Below are 23,121 nucleotides of genomic sequence, written 5' to 3' on the forward strand. Positions count from 1 at the left end.
TGCCCCCACCCAGCAGGTCTATGGAAGTCTAGTTGCTCTTAACTGTAATCCTAGGAGCTAAAAGAGGCTCAGAAATGTCTCCCTGACCATTGAACTTCCGCCAAATGACCTTAATGGGGAGACTGAACATCTACTCTTTCATTCTGAGGGAGGATAAATCTCTCTTGAAGAAGGCAGAGGAGGAGCGCTCACGAGGCAGAGGCAGGCTGATCTCTGAGTTCCAGTGAAACCTGTGGGAGGCTGGGGTTGGCTTAAGAGCAGCAGGAAGGGCAAATTTAAGCTCTTCTCTCCTTGACCTTTGCCCTCCCTGGAGCTCGAGGCTTGAGTGCAGCAGCAGCCTTAAGTATAGAGGGCGGGGTTTCACACACTTATCGGTTTCCATGACAGCGTGAGTGTTTCTGCCTTTGGCGCCGTGGCTTTAGCGTCTATTTATACCTCAGGGCTCATCCCTTCAAACAGCGGGTCCTCCAACAGCAGCTACCATTCCGCGCACTCCCTGAAACACACATTCCAAGGACCTAATCACCGCCTTTCACGCTTTCCAGATCTCGTTTCATTTTTGGCATTAGATCATTTTCCAAAATAGATCTTTTCTTCTTCCTCTCCCTCCCCCCCCCCCCTCGTCTCCCCGGCTGCCTTTTCTAGGGTTTTCCTAAATGCCTTTTCTTCTGCGTGCTCACATTCGTTCTAATTATAAACTAGCACGCATGGTGGCATATGTTATCTTCCCTAGGCTGGGTTGCAGAAAGCACTGACAAGCAGAGAAAGAAAGGCTCCGTACGAAAGCCACCTTTACTTTAGGACACGGAAAATTGCCGTTGCTGCTGCAGTATTTAAAGAAATAAAGAAAACGGGAGTTTGATGTGGAGCTGAGGCCTCCCTGGGTTTCCACCTCTCGATAAACAGGAAGTTTCGTGGGACAAGTAATGCTCTCGTCATGTTTGTAATCTCACCTCTAGTCCTTGCAGTGGAGGGCGGGAGTGGATTAAATGGCATCTCTTCCGATTTCAGGTAATACCCGTCAGCGCTGCAGGGGCTCAAGGAAATAAATCAATGGCAGCTTATGACAGATAGTCACGCGTGGGGTCCGTCCTGGAGCTTCCCCAGGAGCTCGTTCAAGACTTCAATGTAGTCTCTGCTCAGCGTTTCCTTGTAAAAACTCAGCCTCTTTCTTTTTCCTCAATTAATTAGCATGAGGAAAATCACCCAATACTTTATCACTCTGTAAGACATAATAACACACTTATATGTTTTCCTATATATAGGGTGCATACATTTTTTTTTTTAAATAAAGCCTTCGGCACTTCAAACAGAATGTGTTATTCTGAGCCCAGAGGATAAACCAGTGCGTGTGGCCCGTGCTGTGTAGCCTGTTCTTCCTTTATCAGTATTAGGGGCTGAGAATACTTTTTCATATCGATAGACCTCTTTCCAGCAGATAATCCTTAGCCCGTCACACGGCTGACTGTACCGTAGTTGTCCTAGTTAGCTTCAGCCGTCCTAGGGACAAGCCCAGTCCCGCGGGAAGAAGGAACCTGAATTAAGGAATTGCCTAGTTCAGATTGTCTTGTGGGCACGTCTGTGAAGCATTTTCCTGATTGATAGGCGTGGGAGGGGCCATCCCAGTGTGGGCGGTGCCACCTGGGAAGTTGTCCTGGGTAGTGAAAGAGCCGCCTGAACTCAAGCCAGGGAGAGCAGTGTTCCTCCGCGGACTCCTGCCTCAAGTTCTTGTCCTGACTTCCCTCAATGATAGACTGCTGCCTGTAAGATAAAATAAACCCTCTCGTCCCCAAGATGCCTTGGGTCACTCCTTTATGGCAGCAAAGCAAGGGAGCCCAACCTGGAAGGACAGTCGAGTCACTGTCTAGGGTGTCTCCACTTTAAAACTCAGCATAGCAACTTGAGCTCCTTGTTTTAAAATCTACACCCAGCTCTATTTCTCCAAGATAGATTACTGTATATAGACACAACTTCTTAAGTAAGAAATGCATTGGCTTTTAAACTGTGGACATATACTTCTGAATTACCCCAGTGAATTCACTGTTTTAGCCGCTAAAAGGGAGACTGAGCTGGGGATATAGCTCATTGGTAGAGTGCTTCCCTAATATGTACAAAGTCCTGAGTTTGAGTTCCAGAACCAAAGAGGGGGAAGGGTATTTGTCTCATTGATTTACAAAGGTGTTTTATCTATTACAACACTACACCTTTGCCATAAATCATATAAACTCAAGATTTTTGTTTTAATTTTATGATACATTATTTCTAGGTAGATAGAACAGAACAGCCTGTATTTTTTTTTATTTTATGAGGATTGATTTTGATGTCCTCTTTAGAAAATGATTTCCTACCTTAAGAGCAATCATTTCCACTTGAATTTTACTCTGGTTCTTTTATAGTTTCTTTTTGGCACTGTTCCCCTTGCTTTTCCTTTCTATTATTATGGTTTTGTTGTTGTTGAGGCAAGATCCCTCTAAAAGGCACAGACTGACTTTGAACTCACAATGCATGCCAGGCTGGCATCAAACTCATGATCTACCTCTCTCAGCCACTGAGTGCAGAGATCACATACATGGATCAACACACCCAGATTCCCATCATATTTTGAAATATATAGACTACTACTTCAAATATGTAGGGAGAGAAATGCAGTCTAACTCATGTGAGCTAAGTAATTTTATACCTAATACCTTTACCAGTGAATCCCATGCTTTTCCCACTAATATGAAATGTTTCCTTGTTTGTCTATAATAGAGTTTCTGGTGTTCCTAGTCTCTACAAGTATGGCAGACTACTATTTATCAGTCACATGTTATAGACACACCTGTCAAGCACCTATATGTCCTCAGACTCCTCTACATGCTTCTTCTATTTCATTTCAGTTAACCATTACAGCATCTCCACGGGGAAGCTTTGTCTTCAAACTCAGGACAGTTCCCTGGAGCAGACGCCAGCAACATCTCCACACAAGCCCGTGTTTTATAGACTTTGAAAAATAAGGTATTTCGCGTCAGTTAGCTGACTGCTGCTTATGAAAAAGAAAATCTCCCATGGCAAATTATGCGAGTCAGAGCATAAGAAGCTAAATGGGGTGCACTTAGCTGGGTTTAATAGCATACCCTTCTGGAATTCCCATCACTAGTGCTAGGTGACTGTGTAGGAAAAGCTTCCGGGAAGACTCCTACCGCCTACTCTGTGGATCAAGCCAGCAGCGTGTCAGGACACGGACCGGGTCAGAACTTTTCTATAGCTGTGGGTCAGTCCTACAGTGTATGTGTAGTAGAGGAAAAACAGTGTCAACATTTGCACAACTTGAAGCCAATCAGTCTGATTTCCTCCAATCCATCAACGTACAAATTTATGAGGAAACTTTGTTCTCAGTTATAGTTGATCAAGATGAAGTCTACTATCAAGACTATTCTTGGTATGTCACTGACTTCAATTGGATAATCATATCCTTTTTGTGAAATCACATAGAATACATTTATCAGCCTTCCCGTGTTTATAAAACACACACATCTGTACTGTAAACGTCTGTGACAGCTCCCACAGAGAAGCATCAGTCTTCCCTGGATTGCGGAACACCCCACAAAAGAGACTGTCTCCACTCACAACTATGAAAGCTGACGACATTTGCTCAACAACCAATAATAATTTTCTGATCATTTTAGAATATAGTCTTTCTGCTTTCTCTCTAGAAAACATTCTCTTACCATAGGACAAGTCGGAACTCCGGGGCACAGCATTACAGAGGTGTTTCAGTGACTTCATTCTTCCTCTTTCAAGTGTGCCGGAAGGTTTGAAAGACTTCTGTATGTAACAAAGGCTGCACAGGCCAGTTTCCTACTTAGCTTTGCATTATTTTTTCTTAAAAGTTCCTCATAAAATATGCATCTATGATGCAGTCATTTTACAGATGAGAAAATGAAATAAAAAGAGGTCAGGGCAACACTGGTTAATATACTGTCACTAACAGTATATTACTGTTATTAATTAGTATAACAGTATTTTACAGTACTGAAGTGCTGACCTAGGCTGTCTGTAAACAACCACGCTCCATTCTATCTCAGCTTTATAGTTCCGAGGACATTTTGTTTTAATTGTCTGTGTAAGGGTGTTGTGTCTGCCATTTCTGTGTATGTTTGCATACCACTTGCATGCCCGGTGCCCTCGGAGGCCAGAATAGGATGTCAAATCCCCTGGAAGTGGAGTTACAGATGGTTGTGAGCTGTCGTGTGAGTGGTGGGACTTGAACCTGGGTCCTCTGGAAAAGCAGCCGGTGCTCTTAGCTGCTGAGCCATCTTTCGAGCCCAATCTTGGGGAATATTGCTTGAAGAGCTTTCCATACTAGCACACATGATACTCTGCAGAGGGCTCTGATACCACCGTAGCCAGCAGAGTAACAATCCACAGGGGGCAAAAAGGCCATCTGCTCAACCTGACTAAGTAGCCAGTGTTGGATCAAACTTTGAGAGTCTGACCAAAGTAGTTTAGTTTGTAAACAAGGAAGTAGTTTAGTTAGTTTGTTTGTTTTTGTTTTTCCAGACAGGGTTTCTCTGTTGCTTTGGAGCCTGTCCCGGAACTAACTCTTGTAGACCAGGCTGGCCTGGAACTCACTGAAATCTGCCTGCCTCTGCCTCCTGAGTGCTGGGATTAAAGGCTTGCGCCACCACCGCCCAGCCCAAGTAGTTTAGTTTTTTAGGCATATTTAAGCACAGCACAGTGTGACGCTATAGCCAATAAAGCTTTCTGAAGATCAGAGTGTGGAGCTAAACCACTAGTTAGCCATAGAGGCCAGGCAGTTGTGGCTTTTAATCCCAGCACTTGGTAGGCCGAAGCAGATAGATCTCTGTGAGTTCAAAGCCACCCTGAACTACATGAGATAAATCCAGTTTAAAAGAGAAACAGAGCCAGGAGGTGGTGACTCACAGCTTTAATCCCAACACTAGGGAGGTGGAGACAGGATGGGATATGGCTGGGCAGAGAAAAGAGCTCAGGGCTTTCAGTCTGAGGATTCCCAGAGGCAGGATACCCAGCTGGTTGCTCTGCTTCTTTGACCTTTCAGCTTTCACCCCTAATAGCTGATATAGCGTAAGTTCTAATAGGTCTTAATAATAAAAGTCCAGAATCAGATATGGAGGAAAATGCTGAGAGATCAGAGAGACGAAGGAGCAAACCACAACCACCTTACCTACTCAGCTTCCCAGCTAAAAAGAGACTGAGTTCCTGTCTCCTCCTGCCTTATCGGTTCCTCTCTCCGGCCAGTCCTATCACTTCTGACTGTCTGTACTGACCTCCAGACCTCTGTGGTTAGCTAGTGGCTAGCTAGCTCTGCCCTCTGATCTTCAGGCAAGCTTTATTTGTACAATAAGATATCACCACAATCTAACTCCGGGTTTATTATTAAGACCAATTAGAATTCACACCACAGAACAATTTGATGAAAACATTCCTGGTGATAATAAACTCAAACCTGCATACATAATAAAGCAGATATAAATCCCCTGGAGGAATAAAAACCCTTTGCCAAGTACATGTGCCACCTTCCATAAAGATGGGTTCTATAGACTCACTGAGAATCACAAGCTTATGGTAGAGGTCTGTGGGAGGGCCCAGTGTGGGGTCTCGGACCACACAGAGAGCACACGGATCACCAGGCAGTCACCACCTCTTCTCCCAGGCTCCTGGGCAAGCCTTCCTCCAAAGGAACACCCCTGTGTGTTTAACATTTTGGGTTCCCTAGTGCTTATCTGTGAGCCCAAAGACCTCCATGCCTCCTATAATACTCATTTGATAAATGACTATACTTTTAGACTATATAAGTAAACCATAATTTAACCAGTTCCTTCTTGATGAATATTACGTGCGTTCTGAGAATAGAACTCAGGTGCTTTCAAGGCAAGCACATTATTGACTGAGCCATCTTAACAAGATTAAATCATTCTCCTAATTTTGTTTGGTATTATTCATTGTTAGCATACTGAAGTATAACTGATTTTCCCATAGGTTTTTTTTTTTTTCTTGGAATCCTGAATTGTCCTGACCAGCAGGACACGAACAGGATCCGAACCCTGGAAGAATGGGAATGAAAGGGACAAGAGACACAAGAAATGGACAGCAAGTCTGAATTCTGATCAAGCTGCAAACTTTATTTTTTTTTCTCAGGAGCATTTTATGGCAAAAGGACAGGGGGGAAGGGAGGGTGCTGGAATGTCAGGTCTGGAGACATCTCTGGCTGAGAGAAAGACATGAAGGGGATACTGAGGGTCTGTGAGTGTTAACTAACAAAATAAATGCTAATTGCTTCTGAAGCCTGGGGCCTGCAGGTCTCACAGGGAGATAAGATACAGGGTTAATTTCCTAGGCCTGGAACTTGCCCTGCGGAGGTGAGTATCTTACTTAATTTGTGACTAAGATGGCTATAATCAAAATACAGGTCTTTGCTTCCGGCACTGAATTTGTTATCTCTTTGAATTTTCATACTTGTGTGCATGTATTATGCATAAGAGCTCCTGTATTCCCTCCCTGATGCCCTCCCTCTCTCCTTTCTTCGTTCTGTTGAGAGGCCTATGCATGTAGCCCGTCCTGGCCTGGACCTTGCTGTGATGTGAAATTCACGCTGGCCTTGAGCTGACAGTCACCCTCCCACAGACTGTTAAATTACAGCATGTACCATCATGTCCAGCCCGTCCGTAGGGTTTTCCTACACGTAAGACAAATGTAGACGGTTTCCTCTTGACTGACTGGCCTGGCCAAATCCCCAGTACAATGTTGCATATACGCGGCAAAAGCAGATGATATATCCTTGTCTTATCCCTGACCTTATGGAGAAATTTTTTCTTTAAATTATGAAGTTAACAAAGAATTTTCTTTAAGCCCTTTGTCAGGGTCAGTGTCTTAGAGTTTCCTATTGCTGTGAAGAGACACCATGAACACCGGAACTCTTATAAAGGAAAACATTTAGTTGAGGGGCCTGCTTACAGTTTCAGAGGTTCAGTTCATTTTCATCACGGCAAGGAGCATGGTAACATGTAGGCAGATGTCGTGCTGGAGGAATAGCTGAGTGTCCTGCATCTTATAGTAGCAGGAAGTTGACTGATCATCACACTGAGGGAAGCTTGAGCAAAGGAGTCCTCAAAGCCTGCCCCCAGAGTGACACACTTCCTTCAACAAGGACATACCTCCTAATAGTGCCACTCCCTTTGGGGTCCAGTTTCTTTCAAACCACCACAGTGAGGTTGCCTTTTCTGTTCCTAGTTTAATATCTCTATAATAAATAAAAGAATAACTCATAATATTATTTTAAAATATAGTATAAATTTTTCTTTTAAAATGTATTTTATATAATAAAATGATATTGGGAACTGAAGATGCCAATCAGTTGATAGAGTATTTGTCTAGTGTGCATAAGACCCTAGTTCACCCCCTAAGTACATGAAAATGGGGGTGAGGATGTGGTGGTGTAGGTAGGAAGTTCAAGGTCACCCTCTACCACACAACAAGTTCAAGTCTAGCCTGGGATTCATGAATATGTCTCAAAAATGTGTTTGTGTGTGGGCGGGGTGTGGGTGTATTTTTTTTCTCAAATGCTTTTTCTGAATATAGTGAGATGATGATATGACTTTTGTCTCTTATTCGACTTACATGGTATGTATTATACTAATGGCCTTATAAACTTTGCATTTCTGAAATAAATTCCTTTTGATAATGGTATCTAATACTATACAGTCTTTCTGTCTGGGAAATAAACAACAAATTAGAAAATAGCCTCGAGTAGAGGCTGATCTGATGCTCATTTCTCTCAAGAATTCTGCTCCCTCAAGTTTCCAGATCTCTGTATCCATTACACAAGAGAGCTGGTACTCTCTCCTGGATCACATCTGAGGCAGGTCCTTCTGAGCCCTCTCTTCGACTAGGCTTCAACAAAGGCCCCTGTCCTGCCTTTGGTCTGTGCAGCCCAATCTTAGCAAGCATCTTCCTAACCTTCATGTGTCCTTAAAGTTTCCATCCGTTGACTCTTCTGCTTTGGTTTTTGGACACACCTCGCTAGCTTGCTTTGCTGAAGTTTCTCAATGCCCCACTGTAGCAATCTTAATGAAAGTCTTCTGTGCCGTTTCATCAAGTATCAGAATAACCTGTCCCTTAGCAGTGAATGCCCTCACGCAGCTCTTTATGTATTTTTCATCTCTGTATGGTTGAGGGTGGGAGAGTGAGCCAGAAGCGAGTTGCTACATTGTGACAGGGCAAGACAGTGCAAAGATTCCTCCATCTTGCTGAGGCCATTTCAGTTGTAACCAAAGTTTGATCTCTTCGATGAAGAATCCCACAGGAAATTAACAAACTCTGTTCTAGGAAATAGAAGGTCAGGATGTCCTGGATAACTTAGCTTCTCTTAAATTGCCTGTTTGGGCAGAACCCCCTCCAACTAACCACTTAGCTTGTATAAAATTGCTTGCTTACCTGAACTCCTACATCCCCCCATCTCCCCACCCCACCCACACCTAGCATGATGCCAGTAAGTGGTTTTTGCCTTCAAAACTTCAAAAACCCTGTGTTCTAGACAGTCTAGACAGCATCAGGTGTGAGATGTATCTGTTATCTCCACATAACAGCATTGTGGCTGAACCCATGCCTGCTGATTTCTGTAGCAAGAATACATTGTTCTGGATTTTTCTTATACCATTACAATTCAAAACAGTAATGGAGCTATAAGCAAGGGCTCAGAGAAACTATCAAGGGGGATGGGGGCCAGAGAGGAGAGAAAAATGGCAGAAAAGCAAGGGGACTTTTAAGTGACAGCAGAGTGGAGAAGCTGTTGGGATTGGTTGGGAAGTAGGTGCCCTTGTCTGAGGTAGTTGACCTTTGGGGCAAGGTTAAGGGAGGTTCCTGGAGGAGGATTTTTTTCCCTCCAGACTGTGTTTCTCTGGAAACACAGAGTTCCAGGGTGCCCTGGAACTCACTCTGTGACCAGGTTGGCCTTGAACTCAGAAGTCCACCTGCCTCTGCTGCAGAAGAATGCAGGGACTAAAGGCGTGTACCACCACCTACTGGCTGGTTCCTGGGGGGTTAAAGGAGATTCCTGGTGAAGAGCAGCTGCCTTGGGAGATCTGCTTTTCCAGCTACTGGAAACCTTTGGCTTGTTTATCCAACAACAGACCTCTGTTTACCCCAAATCCTCCTGCTTAGGACAATGTCCCCAGCACTGCCATTTTGGGAAACGGGGGACTTTGGACCTGACAGGAACTAATTTTATTGTGGGTTGCTTTTTTTTTTAAACTGTTTATTTCTTTGAGACAGGGTCTCACTCTGTAGTCCTGGCTGGCTGAGAACGTGCTTTGTAGAGTCAGGAATTCACAAGAGACCTCTGTCTCTCTAGTTCTAAAATTAAAGAGATTGGACATTGTGTTCCTCCCGCTTTGTAGATTTTTTAATTATTAATTTTTGTGTGTTTGTAGCTGTGTACACACGTTGGAGTACACAGTCAATTGTGGATGTCAGAGAACAACCTGCCAGTCTCTTCTGGGATGGAATGCAGGTCTTTAGTCTTCGCAGAAAGCACCTTTACCTGCCAAGTCATCTCTCTGGCTCTGTGTATTTATTTATTTTGAAGACAGAATCTGTCTTAGTTAGGGTTTACTATTGCTGTGAGGCGATACCTTGACCACAGCAACACAGCAACTACTACAAAGAAAACATTTCACTGAGGGGGCCGGAATACAGTTCAGAGGTTCAGTCTGTCATGGCAGGGAGCACGGCGGCATGCTGGCAGATGTGATGCTGGAGCTGAGAGTACTACATCTTGCAGGCAACAGGACATCAACTGTCATACTGAGGAAAGCTTGAGAAGAAAGGAGCTCAAAGCCCGCCCACAGCGACACACTTCCAATGGAAGATGTGCCCTCCAGTCTCAAGGTCTGGATTAAATGAGTATACCTGGCGGTGGTGGCGCACGCCTTTAATCCCAGCACTCTGGAGGCAGAGACTGCAGGATCTCTGTGAGTTCGAGGCCAACCTGGTCTACAAGAGCTAGTTCCAGGACAGGCTCCAGAGCTACAATGAAATCCTGCCTCAAAAAAACAAAACAAAAAGAGTGTGTCATCCAGTCCCCTCCAAGACCACATTTACTGATACTACTGACTGTATGGGAACCAAATACATTCGAACTACCACAGGGTCTCACTGGTTGGCCAGGAATTCACAGCACTCGGTAAGCCCCTGCCTCCTAGGATCAAAGGTGTGCAGCACCATGCTCAGCTTTTTAAATTACATTCCTTTATTAGGAATGTATTACCTAGAGGTCAAAGGGCAGTTTGCTAGGGTCAGTTTTCTCCTTCTCCTAGGTCCTGGGGATTAAACTCAGGTCATCAGGCTTGGGGGCAAGTGCATCTATACTTTTAAAACCCTACAATAAGCCAGGCGGTGGTGGCGCATGCCTTTTTTTAAAAAAATATTTATTTATTATGCATACAATATTCTGTCTGTGTGTATGCCTGCAGGCCAGAAGAGGGCACCAGACCTCATTAAGGATGGTTGTGAGCCACCATGTGGTTGCTGGGAATTGAACTCAGGACCTTTGGAAGAGCAGGCAATGCTCTTAGCCTCTGAGCCATCTCTCCAGCCCCTGGCGCATGCCTTTAATCCCAGCACTCAGGAGGCAGAGGCAGGCGGATCTCTGTAAATTCAAGACCAGCCTGATCTACAAGAGCTAGTTCCAGGACAGGCTCCAAAGCTACAAAGAAACCCTGTCTCGAAAAAAACCTATAAATAAATAAATAAATAAATAAATAAATAAATAAATAAATGAATGAATAAATAAATCCTACAATAGATCATTGAATTGTACACATTCACCAGACTGTTTCGCGTTTTGGTAGTTTCAAAATTAATAATAGAGCTTTTACAGATTGTTTTAATCGCCATAAAAATGAATATTAAAATATGGAAAGTCAGGAAAGATTGTTGCGGTATCTTGCTTTTATTTTGAAAGAATCATCTTAAATTTGTTTTCCAATCCCACTACAGAATCCAAGTTTAGGATTCTGGGATTAACTGACATTGTAAACCGGAAGTCTTTCCTAACTATTCTCACCTAGTAAAGAATCATTTTCTGGATCTATTTTTCCTTCTGCCTCTAACAACTGATTTATCTTGCGATCCACTTATTACTGCAGAAAGGAAGGCATATTACTTACTCAAGAGAGGTTCCTACATGACAGCCACACAGAAACACTGCCTGCAGGGAGATTCACACAGCCTTTCCCGCTTGTTTTGGAGGGGAGAGGAGTAAGACAGGGTCAGGCATGAGCAGTTTGGCCTACTGGGTTGATTTGTTTTGCTGGGGAACTGAAAACATGACCTAGGAGAGGGTTGAGCAGGAGGGGCCTCAACCACAGTAATGGAAATGGAGGAGGAACTCTCTCTCAGGGCGTAGGAGATCTGCAGATCCGTAGACCTGGGAAGAGACCAGCGGGAGTCCTAGCCTCTCAGCTCTGCTAATGGGGTTTCCAAGAGCGGTTGCAGCCATCAGGGAGGTGACAGGGCCACCATCTCATCTCATCTCATCTCATCTCATCTCATCTCATCTCATCTCATCTCATCTCATCTCGCCTGGAGTACATCAGGGCGTCTCCCCTCCACAAATCGCCTTGCCATGCCCTCGAGGTCCCTCCACTTCCAGCTCCTCCACCAAGAGGGCTGGGGCCGCGTCCTCGCGTCGCAGCAAAGACGAAGAGGGAGAAGGAACCCCGCGGAAAAGGGGGCCGCCGGTGGTGAGCAGCGGTGGGCGGCGGCCTGCGAACGAGCACGCGGGCGCGCGCCTCCACCTCCTCCGCCCTCCCGCGGGCGCGCGCCTCCCGCCTCGGCAACGCCGCCCTGAGGGAGGGCGGGGGCGCGCGGCCGGAAGCGCCTTTCCCGGAAGGCAGGGGGGCGGCGCCGGGCTCAGGGCGGCTGAACGATGGCGGCGGCGCGCCGACTGGCCGCTCAGTGAGCCAGAGCCGCGCAGCGGGAGGATGGCCTCGCTCGGGTCGGCCGCGGCCGGGGAGCCGGCGGCCGGAGCTGAGGCGGAGCTAGGTCCTCCGGCCCCTCCGCCGCCGCCTCCACCGCCCGCGCCCTCGCCGTCCGCTCTCGGGCCGCTGCTGCCCCTGCAGCGGGAGCCGCTGTACAACTGGCAGGCCACCAAGGCGTCGCTGAAGGAGCGCTTCGCCTTCCTCTTCAACTCGGAGCTCCTGAGCGATGTGCGTTTCGTGCTCGGCAAGGGCCGCGGCGCAGCAGCCGCCGGGGGCCCGCAGCGCATCCCCGCCCACCGCTTCGTCCTGGCGGCCGGCAGCGCGGTCTTCGACGCCATGTTCAACGGCGGCATGGCCACGACGTCGGCCGAGATCGAGCTGCCGGACGTGGAGCCCGCCGCCTTCCTGGCGCTGCTGAGGTGAGCGGCGGGCGCGGGGAGCCGGTGGCCGGCGGCTCGGAGGGAGGCGACACCCGGCCGGGCCTGCGCCGACTCCTGAGTGACCTTGGGCCAGGCGCGCCGGCCTCCCTCGGTTCCTTCCCGGCCGGAGATGCTCGGGAAGGTCGGCCAGTGTCGCCAGCCCCAGCGGTGTGTACTTTGCCGTTGAAGGGCGCTGTCATATTCTAGTGCCGCGCTTCAGGATCAAGTGGGCAGAGTAGAGGTCGGGGGCCGGCTGTCCTGATTGCCCACTTGCAAGATTTGTTTTTGTTTGGAGGATGGGGGTAGCGGTAGGATCTTGGAGGACTGGTGTTTTCAGGTTCCGTACTGTTTGTCGTCAAGACCCGGCAAAGTAATAGCCGTAACAGGTACCAGCTGACCTGCTTCGTGTTTCTGCAAACAAAGTGACATTTACTGTATCCGCAACCCCGGTACTGGCGTTGAGAGTTTGCTTTTCGATGCTCTGAGGGTAGGAGATTGATAGCTGACCAGTTTCCTCTAATGGAAGGGGGGGCGTTATTAGTTTGTATTATTTGTTTTCAATCACAACAGTCCTGCTAAGGAGGTATGGCGTGTTGTTTACCCCAATTTTACGAGTGGGACTGAGGCCCAGAAAAGCAACTTGGTAACTGAGCCAGCTCCCAGAAGACCATGTGGGCTTCATTATGCTAGGATGGTTTTGGCTGCCTGAGTGGTATGTTTTTAAGATAGCAGTCTTGAGTAATTCTGACGTACACAGGCAGAGCAGTGCAGCAGAAGCGGCCACAGAGGCTCTCAGCTTCGTTGCAAAGATGCATACGGAGTGGACTAGAAAGCCAGTAGAAATAGATGTTAAGATTCCATTAATGGATGGGTAAAGGACAAGATAGAGAAGAGAAAATACAACTAAAGTATGTTTAACCTCATTAGTAAATGAGGAAGTGCAAATTCAGATAGTGAAGTTTTTCTTCTCATAAACCCCCACCAGTTTTTTTGTTTTGTTTTGTTTCGTTTCAGGTTTTGGTTTTTATTTTCTGGGACAGGGCTTCATTTTGTAGACCTGGCTGACTTGGAGCTCAATATGTATACCAAGTTGGCTTCGAACTCATAAAAATCCACCTGCTTTCACACACACACACACACACACACACACACACACACACCCGTGCTGACCCATTAAAGACTTTTAAAAGATGACTGTAGGAATGAACACATTCTGACAAGGATGTTGATGGAAAGCCTTGGGAAAATAGTTGGACATCTTAGGTTTCTTTTCCACCCTTAGGAAACGTTGAAAAAAAATCTTCTGTAGCTTTCTTCATAATAATGGGGAGAGAAGCCAAGCCAAGGCAATAAAGAGTTCCACAAGCATGATAGGGCCGCTTGATGGACTCTAATGCAATCGCTGTGATGTTTATGAAAACGCAGGTAATACTGTGGAGAATGTTTATGATAGCATTTTGAATTTCCTGCATGCTAGTAGCAACTGGGAAGGAACAGAACAAACGTTATGTACCTGGAGATAGGACAGAAGGAAAACCAATATGCCAAGCAAGATGTGTCGGATTGGAAAGCTGATAGCACCCTTTTCTTTTTTTGTTCTCATATTTCTAGCGTTTAATTCACTTTGATTTATGGGATAGTTGTGCAGCCTGAAGGCTAGTATCTGGGTCATTTGGATTTTGAAGTTGACTAGGAGGACTAGATATTATCTTGCTTAATTATGCAGTTTAGAAGGCTTTCTTAAAATGATAGGGCCAGAGAGGTAGCACAATGAAGACCTGAGTTAGCTACCTGTGACCCACGTGAAAGGAGAGAACCTGCACCTACAAGCTGCCCTCCACCTCCATGTGTGTGCTGCTGCGTGCCTGCCTACACATACATCCATGTGTGTGCCGCTGCATGCCTGCCTACACAAATTTCCAGGAAACAAAAAGAATAGAAAATGATTCTTTGGCCACCTGCGCCATGATCCACTGGGAGGTTAAGTTTATACTCTCTCCTTTTGGTATCATGTTTAGATATGAAACCTTAAAGCATTGCAAGTACTTTTCCTAAGTGTTATTTACACTGGCTAAATTTGAGAATTATAGATCTAAAACTGTTAGTGCTAGAATAAAATTATAGAGGGGGCTATTTCATACTTTTGTTTCTAATTTGTATTTTCATTGAATGTGCTAATCTGTTTTACTAGGAAATAAGTGAATTTTAGAACCCTTGAAATATACAGTGACATTTGAGTTCTCATTTTTTGTTTTTAGTAAATTATATATTTTCATGATATTCAGGTTCTGGTCATTTTTCTATTCTGAAATGAATGGCTAGACTAATTTCTACTTAGGTATTAATTAGCTCTGAAATATTGATATCATACTTAATACTGTATGACAAAGAGTCTGGTGGACCTTGCTGAACAGGAAAAGTCAGCTGAGCTATCTTTATTATGTTTTGTTTGTTTGGCTGGTTTTGTTTTGTTTTGTTGCTGTTTTTGGTTTTGTTTGGTTTGGTTTTGGTTTTGGAGACAAGTTCTCTCTGTGTAGCCCCGGCTGTCCTAGAACTCACTCTGCAGACCAGGCTGGCTTCAGACTCACAGATCCACCTGCCTCTGCCTCCCGAGTGCTGGGATTAAAGCAGTGTGCCGCCACCACTTGGCTTTATTTTTATTGTTTTTACAATCTAAATTAATTAACATTACTTACAGGTTTATGAACTTGGGTTTTAAACTCTTTAATAAACTGTTCACTTAAAGCCCTCTGACTTCTAAACAGCATTCTTGTTCATTTGAGAAATACTGTGTCTCCCTGTGCAGCTTATGTTTTTGGTGTAGGATACAGCAGTGAACAAGGAAAAGTCCCTGCGCTCATGAAGTGAATAGTTATATAAGGGGAGACTAGGACAATACAATATTAAGAATTGACAGTATTTTGATAAAAAATGGTCACGCCATAAGAGAAGGAGCTTTCTAAGGAGAAGGGAAAGCATGTTTTAGACTTTTAACTTTCTCCTGTTAAACTACCAGAGTAAACTCGTGTGGTTTAAGGAGATAAAAAGATGACAGTGGTAAAAAGATCAGCGGCGTGCTGGGCTTTGCCAGACTGAGGGAGGACTTTTGAGTTCCATCTCAGGTGTGAGAAAACTGGTAGAGGTTTTCTTTCAGTGGAGTGCAGTGATCCTATTTACATCTTAAAAACTCGGCTGTTTCTGGTGATAGAAGGGGAGTAAAGGGGAAGCAGGGCCATAAAGGAAGAGGTTTTGCTGCAGTCTGCCTCGGTAAGAGATGATGGTGAGCTGCCCCCGAGGGAGTGGGTATGACGAGAAGTGGTCACATTCTGGTTATATTTGGAGGGTAGAAGCAGGGAAAGTCAAGAATGAATGGCAGTAAATGATTTAACGGAATGAAACGAACTTGGGAAAGAGTGGATGGTGAAGGGAAGGTTGAGCCTGGAGACCTCGCAGCTCACAGAGGTGTAGGGAAAAGGGAGATGAAGCAGGATAGATGGCAGCTATCAGGGAAGTGAGACAGGAAGCCGGAGCATCCCGAGCATCCCGAGACCAGTCATAGGAAACGAGTGTGGAACATTTCCTGCGTGCTCTTCCTCAGGACTCCTTGGGAAGAGACCTGTGGCCTTGATTTGAAGTTGTAGTTTTGGTGCTCTTGTTTTCTGCATGCATGTTTCTCCGTGCTTGGCCATGCCCTGGGTTTCTCTAGCCAGACTGCTGTCTTTAGACAGTGTGTGTTAGCGCCTCCCTCGAGCACTCCTGTCTCAGTGATTCCCTGAGTCACTTAGGGACTTTTGTCTGTTGGATACAGTGTAATACTTTGCAGGTATTAAAGGGCCTTGTGATGTGATCCCCTTCCCTTTTCCTCTGTCTACTCAGTGTCCCCACCTAATTACTGGTGGCATTTCCTTATTCAGTGTCTGCCTCCCAGGGCCTCTTCTAACTGTATATATAGCTTTACCTAAAAGACAGTAATTATTATACTTCAGGTATAATTTTGGGTTTCCTTTTTTGATTAAATCACTGTTTCTTTCCCCTACGGGCAGATTTGTACACTAGTTCATTTAATCTCTTGGGTGTTTTGGTTACATGTTGCCCTAGAACAAACCACTCTAACACCTGGTGGTTTTAAACAGCCATTTCATTATCTTCAGAGCTGTGTGGGCTGATGGGATCACCTGGGTGATTGTTTGGCTTATCTTTAAGGTTTCATGAATTGATTTCAGATAGCATCTAAGGTTGGCATCAGGTGGAGGATTTGACTCAGATTCTGAGATGCTTTACACCTAGTCTGAGATCCTTTCCATCTGTCTCTTCTGGTCATTTCTCGGACAAAAGTAGGAGGTGTCGGGTATTCTTAAAGTGTAGGCTCCAAACTGACACATTGGCTTCGTGCATTTGTTGATGAATAGTGACTGGGAATTATGTGACCCAGCAAAGGTCTATGTAGCAGCATTAATGTGGGAAGGCATGATTTAATGTGAGCATCTTAAGTCTTTGCATTTGTAAGATATTTTTATCTGGAAACAGAACAGCTAGCTGTTAACTACTGAACTTAGAGTTGACTCCGGACACACATAGAAAATCAGAACGTGAATGACAAAGACAGACAGAACATATGCATTTTAAGGGAAACATGAGTTTGAGGGAAAAGAAGAAACCTAAGCATTTCTGTTAAGTGTCTTGGAAACCTGTGAAAGTTTCTGTAGCCATAAAACAAAGGCATAAAGTTGTGGAGGGAAGAGGAAAGATTAATCAGGAACAAAGCAGGAGCTTTTAGAAATGTGAATATCATTGCCAGTTTGGAGGTGGGGTAGGACTAGAAAAGAGGGAAAAGAAATACCCTAAAGTACAGAGGAAAAAAATTTGAATGAGATCAAATTTAATAAGCAGATAGCATTTACTCAGATTGACTTGTACCGGGCTCTACCGAAAATCTGTGTTTCAGCTTGTGGGCATCCTCACCCTCACTGCCAGGAGGTACGGCTGCTCTCATCTCTGTGGAGGCCTATAGGGTGATAGTTTGCTTACAGCCACACACCACGTACACGACAGCACTGGCTCAGACCCACATGATTCCTTTTTCTTTTCCTCTCGCATATGTATTTTTTAAAGATTATTTGTTTATTTATTATGTATACAGTGGTCTGCTTACATGACAGAAGAGGGCACCAGATCTCATTACTGATGGTTGTGAGCCACCTTGTGGTTTCTGGGAATTGAACTCAGAACCTCTGGAAGAGCAGCCAGTGCTCTTAACTGCTGAACCATCTCTCCAGCCCCTCTCACGTGTATTATTAATAGAGATTTGGTTGAGTCCATGCATATGTAACCTGTGGATACAGGCCAACTGGATTATTATTATTTTATTCCTCTAAATAAAGCCACAACACCCTAATCTGTGGCCATTGAGCTAATTCTGGAATGACTATGAAAGATTTTAAAGAATAAGAAGGTTTTGCTATCAAGAAATGACTCTTAACATTTGGAAATGCGATCTTAGCGAACTGTAGATTTACTCAGGTGGACATCCTTTGATGAAGGAGGCATTAGTGAACTACTGTTCTAGGATGCAGCTATGGAGTGCTGAAAAGAGCCAGAGTTTCACTTGAGGGACATGTATTTGTTTGGTCTCCTGAGCACTGCTTAACCTCCTCTGAAAATGGAAATACTTCGTACCTCTCAGAAATAAGAATACGATGTTTGTACAGGTTTGTCTTACCCTGATGTAAATTTCAGGGGTTGTTTTGTTTGTTTGCTCATTAAAGTTTAATTCTGGTGGGATTGCTTTGTTTAAAACAATGTTGATCATCTATTTAAAATTTTCCATTGCTTTTCAGATTTTTGTATTCAGATGAAGTTCAGATTGGGCCAGAAACCGTTATGACCACTCTTTATACTGCTAAGAAATATGCAGTCCCCGCCCTGGAAGCACACTGTGTAGACTTTCTCACCAAACATCTTAGGGCAGATAATGCCTTTATGTTACTTACTCAGGTAAGTAAATATAGCTAAAATAGTAGCTTAAAAACTGGGCATGAGCTGGGTGAGGTGGTGCATGCCTTTATCCCAGCTCTTGGTGTAAGTGTTGTAGCTTGGATGGAAAGGTATCCTGGCAGTCAGGAGCCGAAGAATCCCAAAAAGTCACACCACACAACAAACTTTGCAGGAGATTTATTGGAAAGGAAACACTAGTGAGAGTGGCTGCTACTGCTTGGGGAGACAAAGCAGAGAACTGGGCAGAACACAATTTTATATAGGGTTTCTTTGCGGGGGTGAGGTAGTTGGGGGAAAGCTTCCAGGGTGGTCTGATCTGGGGACAGGCTCAGGGATGGGTGTGGGTTTTTTCCCTAAGGAGCAGAGCCTGGCCTCTGTCTGGGAGTGGACAGTTAGGGCCTTTAGGGAAATTTGTGGAGGGGAGGGAGTGGAGCCTGGCCTGTGGAGCTCCTCACTAGTCCGGCTCAGCCTCAAGGGGTTCCAGCTGCCACAGGTTTCCAAGAAGTTGCTTATAAGACGTCTCTGCCCATCTAAATTTGAGGCCAATCTGGTCGATCTGCAAAGTAAGTTCCAGGACAGTCAAGGCTTCACAGAGAAACCCTGTTTCAAAACAACCAACAAAACAATAAAAACTAAACATAAACATAATTATATATAAATATTAATATTTCCTGTTTAATTCTAGATCATTATTTTAAAGTGTGTAGTTATTTTTGTATATATAGTTAACTTGTGATTATTTGGGAAAATATGTATTTATAAGATTTTTAGAATAGAAATTCTCATGAGTGGGCATATACCCACACAGTATGCTCATATCTGCTATACACATGTGCACACACATGCACAGAAACTCAGCTGTTGAATCCACTAAACTGAATTTTATTGGGGCTTAAGAGATGGCTTAGCAGTTAAAGAGCATTTGCTGCTCTCATAGAGGACCTAGGTTCAGTTTCCAGCACCGAATGATGTATGTCTTAACCTTTTTAGCTCCAGTTCTAGGGGATCCAAAGCTCTTTGGTGTATGCAGACAGCAAGCACACACACAGTACCCATATATATGCTTGCAAAATACTCAAACACATAAAATAAAAATAAATCCTTAAGAGAAGAATTTTACCTAAAATTAAGTGAAGACTGCAGTCATGTCATGTTATGGCTGTCATTTCTAGTGTGGTTGGTTTGTCGGGTGCCAGAGCTGGTGCTCTAAACCTCTTTACTACAGTCTCCTCACAGCAGGAAATGTTAAAACAAACAAGAAAACGGATCTCTTTTTATCCTTAACAGTTGATGTTCTGGTTCTGGTGATGGTAAGACTAAAATTTTAAATACCAGTCTGCAACATTTCTAACTACATGACCTTAGACAAATAGATGCACATCACTGGACATTGGGTGCTTTCTCTAATCTAGAGTGTGCTCAGGATCAGACTAAGTGATGAAAAAGAAAATGGGCTGTAAAGAATATGCATATGAAAGTCAAAGCAAGATGGTTGATAATGTGAATTCATTGCTTGGTGAAACATTGGCATTCTTTAGCCTTCTGGTTCTCATTGTCAGTATAATTAGCAATTACAGTCGTCTACAGTATCAGCTTTGTGCACAGCCTAAAGTAACTGAAAGTAAGCTGGCTTTCTTTCTGTGTGTAGGCGCGGTTATTTGACGAGCCTCAGCTGGCTAGTCTTTGTCTCGACACGATAGACAAAAGCACAATAGATGCAATAAGTGCAGAAGGGTTTACTGACATTGACATAGGTAAGTTCCCTGTGACCAGAGTGTTTGTATTTTAAATACAGTGATGTCTTGTCTGCCTTGTTGGAAAACTATGTGTAAATTAGTGTTTTTTCCAAATAACTGAAGGATACCTCCATATGAGTTGTTCTTTCTTTCATTTTAATGAAAATATTCCTGAAAGTCCTAACTACCTCAATGTGATCCAAAATGTGCCAGGTAACTAAGATTGCACACCATCTTCATGGGATTGTACTAGGGTCCTAGAACAAGTAAAGAGTAAAACGTGTTTGTTCTGTTAACTAATCACTGGTTAGAGTTGTCGGAACAAAATATGTGACCATTAGGTTTTAGCATGTCAGTGGGGTAGCTAGCATGTAGTAGTAACGTTTACCTTTCTAAGTAGGTACAGACATGTGGAAAATAATTACTTGGCAACTTCAGAAAATGGAGATGTTACTTTAAATTGGGTTGTGTTAGGAAAATTATGGCAAAAAAGTTCTGATATGAGCCTTAAGGAATGGATAGCCCTTGGACTGGGGATGGCTTAGTGGTAGATTACTTGCCTGGCGTGCATGCGCCTTGTTTCCATTCCCAGCACCACAAGAAACAAAGTCCCCGTGTAGTGAAGATGGCAGCAGTAGAGACAGTGGCACTACGCAGAGTATATGTAAAGTCAGGAAGTGCTGGCAGGTTGTTCAGGTGGCAAAGGACTATGCAGTGACGGGCTTAGGATTCAAACTTTGTTTTGTAGAAGAAGAAAGCTAATTTCCATAGCTTTAAATGATCTTTTTTTTTTATGGTGAATTGGAATTATATGTTTTAGTCCCTCTCATATAGCCTGTTTCCTGTTTCATTTGTAGATTTTTAAAAAGATATTTCATACAGAACAGTCAAAAGAGCCCTGTTGATTTCCTTCCCTGTTTTAGGACTCTCCAGTTCTCTTCTGGTGTTTTCAGTATTCCCCAAGATGTCTGATGCTCTTAGTCACAACAGGAAATGCTCTTCAGTCTAATATATTTTTAGACCTGATTGCTCAAGCTTAAACCCCAGAACCTAATCTTGATTATTCTTTTTCATTTGTGCCCCACGTACAATCTCACCACTAAGTACCCATGATTCCATGTTCAAAACAAATCCTACATTTGACTGTTTCTTATCTGCTGCTACTGCCTAATATAAACCAGCGTTCTTTCTCATTAGGATAGCTCAGAATGATCTTCATAAATAGAAACACCAGGTTGTTTTATTTCTGTTTCCACTGCAGTAAGAGTATAATTCAAACTTCTTACAAAGCTTAGCAGATCAAGCCCTGTGTAAGGCAAGAGAGATTAGGCTTGGCTATAGCAACAAACCCAAAGTGTATTCTGGCTGAAATACAAAAGCAAGGTCATTTTACATTCATGTGTAGAGAGTGACGTCAGGAGGTAGTTCTTGAGGCCTGATCACTGCCTGTATGTTACTAGTAGATGAGAGGGAAAATAACCACATATTAAAACACTTTTCTCTGAAATTGCTTCTTTGTGTTGTCTGGTACGGGAGAATTATCTGTATTCTGTCAATCATGTATTTTAATAAAACACTGATTGGCCAGGCAGGAAGTATAGGTGGGTCAATCAGACAGGTAGTAGAGGTGGGTTGATGAGAACAGGAGAAGGCTAGGAAGGAGGAGGCCCATTCCTCCATTCCTGCCCAGACCACAGAGAAGCAAGATGTAACCTGCCCAGCTGGAAAAGGTACTGAGCCACATGGCTAACACAGACAAGAATTATGGGTTACTGTAAGATGTAAGAATTAGTTAATAAGAAGACTGAGCTAATGGGCCAATCAGTTTATAATCTTATGGAGTCCTGTGTGTAATTTTGTTTGGGGTTTGCCGGTTGTGGGATACTGGGTGGGACAGAAACCCACAAACAAGCAGGCGGCCCCTTTCATGTTACAGTTGTCCTTTATTTCATTGTCCAGAATTCAGTCCCAAGGTCTACCTGACTTTAGGACAAGCTAGTCTGTGCAAGACTAGTCACTTCCAAGATGAGAAAGCAGAATTGTGATTAACAACTCAACTCAATACTATTCTCTGGTCTTCTGCTTGTTCATTTCTGTTCATTACACTGGGCAGGATTCATTATATTTCAAACCTTTATTCATTGCTCTTTCTGACTGGAGTCCTTTTTCCTTGAATCTTTGTATGGCTACCTGCTTCTCAGGCCAAGGTTAATTGAGACAGGCCATGTCAGACTTAATTAAGCTAAATACTAAAACAAAATTCCTGTTCCTTTACTCTGATTTATTTTTCTCGTATTTATTGATAGTTGAGAGTCTTAAGTAGGTATTCATCTTCTCTCCCTCCCTCTCTCTCTCTCTGTTTTTCGAGACAGAGTGTCTCTGTGTGTAGCCTTGGCTGTTCTGGAATTCACTCTGTAGACAAGTCTGGCCACAGATTTACAGAGATCCACCTGCCTCTGCCTTCCAAGTGCTGGGATTAAAGGCGTGCGTCACCACTGCCTGGTTTGCTTCTTTTTAAAGTGTTGGCTGTCTGCTTTCCTCTCCTAGACTCGGTCTTGTTTACCACTGTATTTCTAGTGCAGAAGACAGCAGAACATAGTACGTGTTGAGTTAATACCCTGACCAGCTGCCAGATAAGGATGTCTTTTCTCTTCACCTCGTGGTTCTCACTCAGGAAGCCAGGATGCTCCTTTTCACTTAGCTCGTCTTATACCAGTGCAGTGAATTGTGTAAGGTCTGACACCTTACCCTTTTCCAGGACATTGAGTGCACTTCTTTTATAGTTGATGTAACATCCATTGTCAGTTTACCTGGACATCTCTCAGGTGCCTTGGGAAGAATGTATACATTGCGTTTTACTGAAGGCCAGGACTAGGGCACTGTTGACTTGTTAATGAAGCATTGTTTAATCTCAGATGTTTCCTGTTCAGGGTCTCTCAAGTGCTCCTTTTGTTTTTCAGCAACTCGTGA

General features: G+C 44.1%; 1 protein-coding gene across 1 annotated transcript in view; it reads left to right on the forward strand.

Annotated features, from left to right (window-relative positions):
* Positions 1-11,951: 11,951 nt before the first annotated feature.
* Btbd1 (BTB domain containing 1) overlaps positions 11,952-23,121 on the forward strand; it is a 31,877-nt gene continuing 20,707 nt past the window's right edge. Inside the window, exons 1-3 of the mRNA XM_085683054.2 lie at positions 11,952-12,421; positions 18,259-18,415; positions 20,064-20,169. Coding sequence (XP_085539180.1) covers positions 12,006-12,421; positions 18,259-18,415; positions 20,064-20,169 — 679 coding nt within the window. The 5' untranslated portion in view covers positions 11,952-12,005. The remainder of the gene's footprint in view (positions 12,422-18,258; positions 18,416-20,063; positions 20,170-23,121) is intronic.

The sequence above is a fragment of the Myodes glareolus genome, chromosome 24 (assembly GCF_982192425.1).
Source record: "Myodes glareolus chromosome 24, mMyoGla1.1, whole genome shotgun sequence".
Taxonomy (NCBI): Eukaryota; Metazoa; Chordata; class Mammalia; order Rodentia; family Cricetidae; genus Myodes; species Myodes glareolus.